Genomic DNA, 10,723 nt, shown 5'->3' on the forward strand with positions numbered 1-10,723 from the left:
CCATTATCATACATGTAGAGCTGCACCATGAGGTTGTAACACAGTCATGTTTATTTTCATTTATAATATTTTTTACATAGTCTATATATTCTTTCTTCCTTCCCTTCTTGCTGATGCAGATCTTGTCGTCTCCCTCTCTCTCCTCCTGTCCTGTGGGCAGTCCCCCTCGTCTCGGTTTTCACTCTGGATTATAAAGGAGGAGTTTCCAGTGTTGAAGCCTGAATAAACCTGAGTCCTGTGGCAGAGACGTGCCTGTTACCGGACCGTGGACTGGACTCACACACTGTTTTTTTTGTCCAAAAACAGGAGGAGCTGATAAACACACTGGCAACATGGCTGTGGCCGGCTGCACGAAATGCATTAAATACATGTTATTCTTTTTTAATTTTATTTTCTGGGTGAGTTGAAGACATTTTAATTCTTAAGTAGCTATTGATTTGTTTTATCCTTTTGTGGCTTCCTCTGTTTTCCTAAAACGTTCTCTCTGTGACTTGCCTAACAGCTGTTCATGTCCACATCTGTTAAGCTCAAGGCTTTAGATTAATTGATGGTCAGTCCTGGAGGAGATGCGGTTCTATGTTAGAGAGGAGAGCATCATCAGTGCAGAAGACACGTCACCTTGTCCAGGCCAGAGTTAAAATTGCTCTTACCCTTCATCAACAGTATTTCTTAAATGCATGGTTGAGCAGAAGAGAAGGGAGCAGCCCAGCACAGCTTCTGCCTCACATCATTTCATTGAATCAATTTACTACACTAAACAGAAAAGTCTGAGGCCTGCACATGTTGTTGGAGAGAAATCTGAAAATGTAGCTGAGCTCTGGGGGGTTTCTTGCTGTTTTAGACGAGTTTGGGTCCCCCCAAATTAAAAACACATAAAGGGAGCGTTTAAACATCTGGGGGAGGGGAAGATGTTTGCCTTCTGAGATTTCTTTTGTTCTTACCTGGTAACAGCACTGTAGTACCAGGCTACAAGAGTTAAGCAAACACCTTGTTCGGTGGTGCAGTCACTTCATCATTTATTGCTCTTTTTCCCATGAAAACTGAGCTCTCCTCTGGTGCATTTTATTTTTCTGGAAGGTTATTTCATTAAAAGAGGACTTGCTGCTGCATAGTTCACTTGCCTCATGCAGCTGTCTGACTTTTTATGCTTCATTACATCACAGCAGACTTCCTGCAGATGTGTCTTCTACTTTATGTCGTGGCCTTGCACACAATCAGGACTGATTCACTTGTTTGTGAATTGTCGTTTGGTTGGTCTGTACATAACAGTCATCGCCCTTTTTTTTAAGTAAGCACAGAGTCACCATATCCTGCGACCTCTGCACTTGATGGAGTGTTTCCTCTGTTGGTTTTGTTGCTGCGCCTATCATTGTGAAAACCTGGAGCCTTCTCTTCCTCGTTTTTTGTTATTTTTCATGTCGAGAATCCAGTTTCCTGTATCTTGGAGAACAATGGGTTTCAGTCATAAATGTGCAAATATCTTAATATAAACATTGGCCTAAAGAGAAGAGCATCAGCAAGTAGGTGTGATTCTTCAGTATTTATGATCTGTCACTTTCATTATGATATTTGTGTTTTATTAGATATAGAACGCAGTAGAGATCCAGGGAGATAAAGTTGAAAAACACAGTTGTTGAGTTGGCTTGAAACAATGCTGCGAGGACACCGTGCCGTAGGTCACTGAGGTGTCAGGATATCCTCTCATGCAGAGGACAGTTCTTTGCCTCGCGGCAGCTCTGAGGACACAGGTCAAGAAATATTAGCAGGAAGGTGTGGAAACTGATTAGATCTTTGCAGAGTCAAGTTCTAAACTGTGCCGGAGATGTCAAGACAATGTGATGGGTCATTAAAAAAAATCTTAAATATTGATAACTACAGTTTTTTTTATATTCATGATAACATCTCTTTTGAATATCAAACATTTAAAAGCTCTGATCCTCCTCAAGGTTTAATCAAAGTAAAAACACTTGAGAGAGAATAATTCAAACCTTTTTCTCTTTTGAACAGCTGGCCGGAGGTGTGATCTTAGGAGTGGCCCTGTGGCTCCGCCATGACAGTCAAACCAGCAACCTCCTCATACTGCAGTTTGAGGGCCACCAGGCACCGAGCACTTTCTATATCAGTGAGTATACACCTTTAACATTAGAGACTCCCAATCACACTAAAACTGATTCTTTCCTCCTGCAGCAGCTGATGTAAATAATGCCTCTCTGAGTCGGTCATTTAAAAAAATAATTTTCTCATTATCACTATGTGATATGGATCTTAAATTGGTCTCAAAAACAATAGGGGGATATTTTAATCATTGCATGACTAGGAATGCTATTAAAAGCAAATTTCACGGTCACCGCACTGAGGGCAGTAACTTTACAATACAGTCAACTACAACAATACAATGAACCTTGGACGCATGCCATGAAAGTGAATCACCTCCTCACTGTCACAGTCTCAACTAGAGTGGCACTCTAGAGTGCATTCCTCCGTCAAGGCCCAACAGTCCTATTAAATTCAAGATATCAGTCACCTAAATATGCAGATTTTTTTCATCAATATTCATTAATTTATCCATGGGAAATCTGTACAAATATTTTTAAAACTCACAATGGTAAAGAAAGTGATGAGAAAAAGTCCTGGATTTGCCCCCCGATCTAAAACATTAAAGGGTTCTTCCCTGACTCATACCTCATCCTTCCACCAAGTTTCTTAGAAATCCCTCCTCTAGTTTTTGCCTAATCTTGCTTACAAACAAGCAGACATACAGATCAACAAGGGGTGGAAACATAACCTCCTTGGCGTAAGCAACAAAGATAAATTACATTAATGTCTGAATGGAGCACCGTAACTAACACGACCTTATTTAGGTCGTGTATACATGTTCTTGTTAAGTTGTCCACCTCTAAAAAGACACTTCCTCAGTGTTTATACTTTGTTCCACACATGACAGGAAACTCACAGTTAGCTCTGGAAGTGAGCTAACTCACAGAAATACCTGTCTTTCAGAATCTGCTGGGACATCCAGAAATAGTAAGAGCGGAGTGACCCTTAAGAAAAGAACAGGAAACAGGACGTACGTAAATCCTCAGCATGACTGAAGAGCGGCACAGCCGGCGTCTGCACCCCAGTTGTCATTCTGCAACACGCAGCTTATGATCTCTAAATCATATAAATACTTTGATGAACTTTAGAAAGTCCCAGGCTTCTGCCCTGAGGTGCTTTCAAGAGGGAGAGAACAGATGCTGCAGGCAGATGTTTTGGGCTCTGAGCAAACTAATGGGCTGTGAGAAAAAGTAAAGCCACCATGTGCCTTATGTCGCTTTAAAGCATTCAGTCCTCAGGAATCTTTGGTTTTGTGTGAATGCAGCACAGCATGTTCTGTACATTTACCAAAGTCTTGAAGGTTAAACTGAATCCCAGAATCGGGAGTATGTAGCTCAGGCTGTGTTCACTGCATGAACTTGGCTCATAAATCATCATCATGTTTCTGCTCTCAGACGTCCAGAGATTGGCAGTAAAACCTACAATACATGATATGTTTTAAACTTTTCAAAGGTCCATCATCTCAGTGTGTTGTGGTGGTGAACTCCAGTGAGCCCATTAATTTAGATCTGGGATCCTGATCCTCTCCCATACTTACTCCTCAGTAAGTATACAGAGCGATGGCAGGCTCGTGCTTTTTATAGAGGAAAGGCTCACTTGTGATTTTAAAGGCAGGGCGGATAGGCCCACCCAGACAAGATCAAGGGGAATGTATCTTTTTTTTCACCCTCCCTTGAACATACGCCCTTGCATAATGCAAATAACCTTTTACATCTGCACATTACCCCTCAAATTAGAGTTTAGAGTGGATGTTTTTAGCATGCTGGCACACCAAAGAGGTATTTATGTAAGGCTGGAAATACGCAGTCTCCTGCCTTTTACCCAGGGCCTGAAATCAACACTGGTGGCAGTTGCCTGCAGTCTGGTTTGGTTAGTGCAGCACGCTCTCTGTAGGAGACACAGTAACACTGTGACAGAAACCCTTACACAAGTAGACAGGACATTTCTGCTGTTTTACACTGTATGATTAATGCAAAAGCCCCAGCCTGAAAACTGGAGCTTTTCCGAACTAAAGCTTTGTACTGTACATTGGGGCTCTAGCCACTCTAATTAGTTCTTAATGATTGTGTTCAGATAAGAAAGCTGTCATTACTGCCCCTGATATGATAACATCAACAGAGAGAGTTAGCTTAGTTTAGTTTGGCTTAGCTCAACATTAAATGTTCAGTGTTTAGAATCTAGTGACATCTAGTGGAGAAGTTACACATAAAGAAAACAACATTTCGTTCAATTTAGATGATTATACATGAGTGTAAACCTCTCTAGGATTATTTAATATTCAATTTCTGCAAATGGATCCCTTTCATCTAAATCCTGCACACTTAACCTTCAAGACTGTAAACCGGGTAAACTCTGTCCTGCCTCTCTACAAAGTTAATAAAAGTTACCCGCCATCACCTTAAAGCTCAGGAAATAATACATTATGTCTGCTTCCCTATTTGTTCCTGAGCTGAGCAGATTTCATCTTATTATTTACCAAAGTTTAGTTTATTTAGTTTATGCATTCCATTAAACCTCAGAGCAAAGAATTTCCAACCCCTGAGTGGGAAGTTGCAACTGGAACACCCCCACAGGTCGGAATTTCGGAAGGTCGGAGGAACCTCACCACCCCCGACTTCGAAATCCAAGATGGTCCCTCCATATATCAGCAGTAGTTTTTACTGCTTATTAGCACTTATGTCTTTAAATGTGTCAAACATACAGTACTGTCCTATTACAGTCTGTGGACGTTTTAAGTGTACAGAGATTAAAGTGGTATGAACCCTCTCTTCTAACATTTGGTGAGAATGAAAGAAAAGCGTATTTCACCATCATGTCACAGAATTGTATAAAACTGCTAATGAGTCATTTTATGATCCTTTATCCTGACTGACATACAGGTTCATCTGAGTTTATTGGTGTCAGGCTCTGGCTGTGTGGACATAGCTTCACAGCGCCTGTTTTGGCTTGTTTATTAATAATGGATGAGAAACACAAGGAGAAGTCCAAGTGGGGCTTTTAACTGCTGTTCACCTCCCTCTTTTTGCCCCTCTGGAGATTACACAGCCAGACAAGAAATAAATGAACTTCCCCGGTGGCATAAAATTGCCTGTCGCCCTGAAAGTCTCAATAGCCTTCAAAGCTTAAAGGGTGTTGTCATAGTAATGGAAGGCAGTGGAAGTAATGCCTGCTTCACTGAATTGCCGGGTTACTGGCACTGGTAGCCGTTTCTCACTACAACAAAAAGTGCTGAAAGAAAAGAGAGAGAAGGAGGTGGGGGGATTAAAGGAGGAGAAAGTTGAGTAGAAACAGAGTGAGAGAGCAGAGGGTGTAGATGTAAGTATTAGGAAGGGTTGTGCGTGATGTTTGGGGCAGGGTATGAGGTTTTAGAGACCTGCAACAGCATCAAGGTTTCTACTACCTTTCCGTCTCAGACCGCTCTGTCAGCCTAGATTAGAGGCTTGTGTTGGCGTGTGTGTAAGAATAGAAAAACCCAGAAACAGACTGCTCCCAGACCTTCTTGCTAAAAGCAGCGGTGGACGAAGTATTCACATCCTTTATTTATGTATAAGTACCGCCCCTGCAAGGGATCATAAGATAAATTTGAGGTGGAAAAACAACAAAACTTTACCTCTTTGGGCATGAAAAGGTTATTTCAAAGAAACCATATGAGAGGTTGAGAGGGTTAGATAATTCTAGTGCAGTAAAAAGTATATTTCCCTTTCAAATGTAGCATCAAAGAATAAACATACTATACTTCTTTCTTTAGAAACTGTTTGAGGGAATAACTGATGTCAAGAGATCAATTTAACAACCTGCGGTTTATGGAGAATTTTCATTGATTCTATTAAAGCTGATCCCTAAACGTCTAATATCTCATGTCATCACTCTGATGAGTTTCAGTGTTCAGCTTTAGACCTGGAAACAACAGCTGACCTCAAAGTCCATTGAAGAACTTAATAATGTTCTGGAATCACATGATCTCCATCAGCACAAAGTACAGAAAGGCCAGAAGAACTTAGTACTATTTGATATACAAATGTCCTCTGTCTCTTATTTACTCACATACACATTCTACATATTAATGTATATATAAATATATATATAAATAGCCTTATCTTATCTCTCCTGCTTATTATTTCCTGTTGTGTGTTCCTTCATTTCCTCCACCAGTTTATGTAATATAATTGTGTTGTCATTCTGACTGCAATTACAGAGATCTCGAAAATAGTCAAAGTAAAAACATCAGTTAAAAAGAGAAGAAACAAGTTTGTCATATGTTCGATAGGTTTCCAATTTTTAAATGTTTCTAATTAGTGCTAGACAGTAAATTTATTCTGTAAGTTACTGTAGTTAACTACAGTTTAGAGGTTATTTTACTATATTATTATCACTTATCAGTAAGTGAATAATATAATAGTAAATACAATGCCTTTACTTTAATACCACATTTTTTCTGATAATAATTATGTATTTATTTATACTCTAACATGAGTAAAAATTTGAATGCAGCAGTTTGCAGATTTGCTGTTTTTTAGTTTTTAAGTACCTTAATATTTCTTCTTCTACTACTAATCAAAAAATTATTGAAACTATGCTGTCTCAGCTGTATTAGTTTGAAGTTTTAAGGCCATTAAATGGATTAATTTAGAAGAGGCTACAACAGATTGGTGGCATGTTACAATACTTTTTATAATCTATGAATGAATACCTTTATGACAACAGTTTCCTCTGATATATATTACATTTTATATTTCTACTGCGCTCAGTGCTTTTTTTTAAAGATGAATAAAACTTAATCCAGATTTCTGTGCGTTGCGTTCACTGCTCTTCAGGCTGAGCAGCTCTGGAGCCTGTCGCTCACTCCAATTGAAACTCTTGTGAAACTCTGTATTTTTGTCATCACCATGGATACCTACAAATAGTTTTTCATGAGTAAATATATTACTTGAGCTTTTTTGATATACATAAGTTTTATCTTTATTTTATATGACACAAAACTGTGTGTGCGTGTGTGTGTGTGTGAGAGAGAGAGAGAGAGAGAGTGTATTCACATGGTTCCCTCTGTTTCCTGGGGAAGGATAATGCTCGGGGTCAGAGGTCAGTGCAGAGGGGGTTTGTGGGGGGTTGGGAGTGTCTGGAAGGCATTTCCTGGCCTGGCAGCTGCCCGGGGCCCGCTCCACCTCTCTCTCTCTCTCTCTCTGTCTCTCTCTCTCAAGCTCTCTCTCTCTCTCTCACGATCTGTTCAAGATGTCACTAATGTTGTGTCATCCATCAGGGAGAGCTGGAGAAACATAAGGCTGTTTTCTAAACAATGTGTGGTTTGATGAATGTGCAGCGGGCACACGCTGCTCGGACACTGCTGAGATACTGCTGCTCTCTAGTGGTGCACACAGTAGAACACATCTTCTAAAAACTCTTACCATTCAGTTTTGTGTTGTCTCTGTGTTCACAGGCGTGTACATACTGATCGCTGTGGGAGCTGTGATGATGCTCGTTGGCTTCCTGGGATGTTACGGTGCCATTCAGGAATCTCAGTGTCTGCTGGGCACAGTGAGTCTCATTACTCTTTTGACTTGGCAGCTCTCACCTGTGAACTTTATCCGGCAGGAGCTCTTCTCTTGAATTAAAATGACATCATTTTAATCTGTGACAGACGTTCAGATTCAAACCCTCATTTTTCCTCTTTCTCAAGTTCTTCTTCTTCTTGGTCATCCTGTTTGCATGTGAAGTGGCTGCAGCAATCTGGGGTTTCATGAACAGGGATACAGTAAGTGATGCAAGCACACACACACACACACACACACACACACACACACACACACACACACACACACTAAGTCCAGCCGTCATTTCTGTCATCGAGGATTATGAATGATTAAAGGATTCAGGATTATTATATTCCTTCCTGTTGTTGTGTCTCTGACTCCCTGCCGTCCACAGATCTCCAAAGAGCTGATCAACTTCTACGACTCTGCATACATCAAGGCTGTAGATGTCTCTGGGTCTCCCAGTAAAGACGCTGCCATCAAGGTCCTGGAGGTTTTCCACACTACGGTATGTCACCATGGAAAACCTTCACTTTTTTACATCAATATATTTGATAATATATTTGAATAATCTTTTTTATTAAGTGAGTGACCTCTTCTTCTTTCCTCTTCAGCTCGACTGCTGTGGTAAAGGTGATGACACACCGCTTTTCAAACAAGTGTCCAGCACCTTGTGTCCAAGGAAGTCTCCAGAAGATTTTCTTAAATCTCAGGTAAACATTTATCCTACTAATAAATCCACAAATCAAAAACAACTGCACTTGCCAATTCTCTTCAAACTTAGGGAGATTCTTTCTGAGGACCTGACGAGCTGAACTGTCACATTTTTTGGAAATTCGTGTTTACACTGGTTGATTTCTTTTATAAAAACATTTTAATTGGCTTCGTCAAACATCCAACTGAACTTTGAATATATTTCAGGAGCTGAGACTTTTGGTTTTCATCTTCAGAAAGATAGACACATAAATTACAGGTTTTACAAAATAATTTTTTTTTAGTAGCATCAGTTTTATCCTTTTAGAAATAGTTGCAGCGATTAAACACACTCATTACAAATACTAATATTACACAAACACAGCTGGATGTGAAACTAATTCCACAGTGCTGTTAAGAAAGAAACAATGTTCATTATTAGATGATGTGTAGGCTTTCTACATCCTACATTATTGAATTTTAAAATAATTTTAACAACATTATGCTACGCATAAATACATGATGTGTGAGGTCACTGTGACCTTGAGAACTTAATCAGTCAACCTTGTGTCTGACTGAATGTTTGTACCTTATCTGAAGAAATGTCCTCATGGTGTTCATATTCACAAAAATGGGCTTGAGGGCCTTATCCTATACAACCCAAAAACAAAATACCTCCGGCCAATGGCTGTTGCTAGAGCAGAGGCATAAAAAATAACCCAACATTGTCTTTAAGGGTTTATTACTCATGACTGCTGGGTTCAGTTCACCTACTGTTGTGTTTAATACCATCACCACCCAAATTACTTCAACAAGTAATAACCATATACATTTGTGATAACACCATCAATAATCCAGAAATGTGTGATCAGAACAGCTGAGATTCAGCCTCTTGTAACAGCAGCAGCGTGTGAACTACATCTTCTCTTCTGTCCTCGCAGAGCTGTCACCACAAACTGATCGACCTGTTCTCCGAGAAGCTCCACCTGATTGGTCTGGCCGCCCTGGTGGTCGCTGTCATCATGGTGAGTGTACATTAAAGACGTATATTTCACACAGCAGCGGGGACAACGCTCTCTGCACTTTTCCAGACACACAGCTTTTATCAGAGCGATAAGAACGCAGGTGCTAGATTCCAGACATATTGAATTAGAGTGTTCTGTTGTTCTTCCTGTTTAGATCTTTGAGATGATCTTCACCATGGTGCTCTGCTGTGGGATCCGTAACAGCCCGGGAGCGTACTAGGACTCCAGCCAACAAGCAGCATCAGTGTATAATGGGATTATTTTTATTATACATCAGCTCCTTTTGCTTTTGATTATAACACTAGATGGATATCTCCTCTTTTTATTTTAGATTAGAAACAATGAATTGATTTCGATACTGCTCATCTATCATCGCTGTTATTTTAGCTTCTCTGGGTTGGATGTTTTTTATTATTTATCATACAACACTTCACATGAATCTTTTTTATTATTTACAGTATGTTTGTGAATGGTTTCTCTTAAGTAATTAAACTTTTGCTGTTGGATGTATAAATTGTATATATATAAACTTTTTATATGTTAATAACACTTAGGAGAGTCCATGTATTCCCTGATTGTCTGTGGCTGCAGTGTTAGTGTTATGATATAATTTAGCAGGGTTTCATGGACTAAGCTTCTGTCCCACTCTCGCCTGTATGTCCTTTAACCAGCTTTATGTTTCTGCTATGTGTGTTTTGTCTTTATTAGCACAAAACAAGTTACTTATCCTGTTTTAGTAATGCTGAGAAATTATGTCACCTCCTTTGTACTATTGATTTCCAGCCCTTTTCTCTCCTGATCCATTAAGATTAAGTAATTTCTTTTCATAAGTTTCATGTCTATAAGTTTTGAGAGTTTCAAAAGAAATTCTGACTTTTCATTTGATTATGTTTCGAGGCCTGAAGAGGCAAAACCACAGTATTTTGTAAAAGAGAAGCAAATAACAGAGATAAGTCTGAAAAATAAAGATATTTTGAGTGTCAATATATTGATTTGTTTTTTTCTTATTTGTTACCAAGATGATTAATTTGTGTCCCACCAGCTCAATGCTTCTCAAACTGGGGGGTGGGCACCTCTGAGGGGACATGGGGCCATTGCATGGGGGTCATGGATGAATAAAGGAAACATATAGTGTCACCAAGTTACATTAATATGATTTATGTAGGAAAAATTGATAAATATGATTAGGCTGTTATTTCCCTTTTACCTCACTACAACTCAATTTATATGATCTTTTATGAATTGTTCCTGTCATTGTTAACCATTAATAAAAAAATTGTTTGGTGGAGGTTAAAACTTTTTGTGGCATCTGAAGAGGGGCACTGTGGTGGAAATTTATCTCGAGATGTGAAATAAAGAGTTTCTCAGGCCGGAGTTTTC

At 39.5% G+C, this 10,723-nt stretch overlaps 1 protein-coding gene across 1 annotated transcript; it reads left to right on the forward strand.

Moving 5' to 3' along the window:
* The first annotated feature begins 212 nt into the window (after nucleotides 1–212).
* Nucleotides 213–10,329, forward strand: LOC109624428 (CD81 antigen-like). Its single transcript, XM_020079077.2, has 8 exons — nucleotides 213–398; nucleotides 2,008–2,122; nucleotides 7,532–7,629; nucleotides 7,772–7,846; nucleotides 8,020–8,133; nucleotides 8,240–8,338; nucleotides 9,260–9,343; nucleotides 9,498–10,329. The coding sequence occupies exons 1-8, from the start codon at nucleotides 333–335 to the stop codon at nucleotides 9,561–9,563; spliced, it is 717 nt and encodes a 238-aa protein (XP_019934636.1). The 5' UTR covers nucleotides 213–332; the 3' UTR covers nucleotides 9,564–10,329.
* The last annotated feature ends 394 nt before the right edge of the window (nucleotides 10,330–10,723 follow it).

This window comes from Paralichthys olivaceus, chromosome 7 (assembly GCF_024713975.1).
Source record: "Paralichthys olivaceus isolate ysfri-2021 chromosome 7, ASM2471397v2, whole genome shotgun sequence".
In the NCBI taxonomy this organism is placed as follows: domain Eukaryota; kingdom Metazoa; phylum Chordata; class Actinopteri; order Pleuronectiformes; family Paralichthyidae; genus Paralichthys; species Paralichthys olivaceus.

What these genes read in the sequence shown, in the direction of transcription:
- LOC109624428 (XM_020079077.2), top strand. Translation starts at nt 333, where the DNA reads ATGGCTGTGGCCGGCTGCACGAAATGCATTAAATACATGTTATTCTTT. An exon ending in TTTTTAATTTTATTTTCTGG is followed by an intron (nt 399 to 2,007) that starts GTGAGTTGAAGA and finishes TCTTTTGAACAG; the next exon opens with CTGGCCGGAGGTGTGATCTT. An exon ending in CTCAGTGTCTGCTGGGCACA is followed by an intron (nt 7,630 to 7,771) that starts GTGAGTCTCATT and finishes CTCTTTCTCAAG; the next exon opens with TTCTTCTTCTTCTTGGTCAT.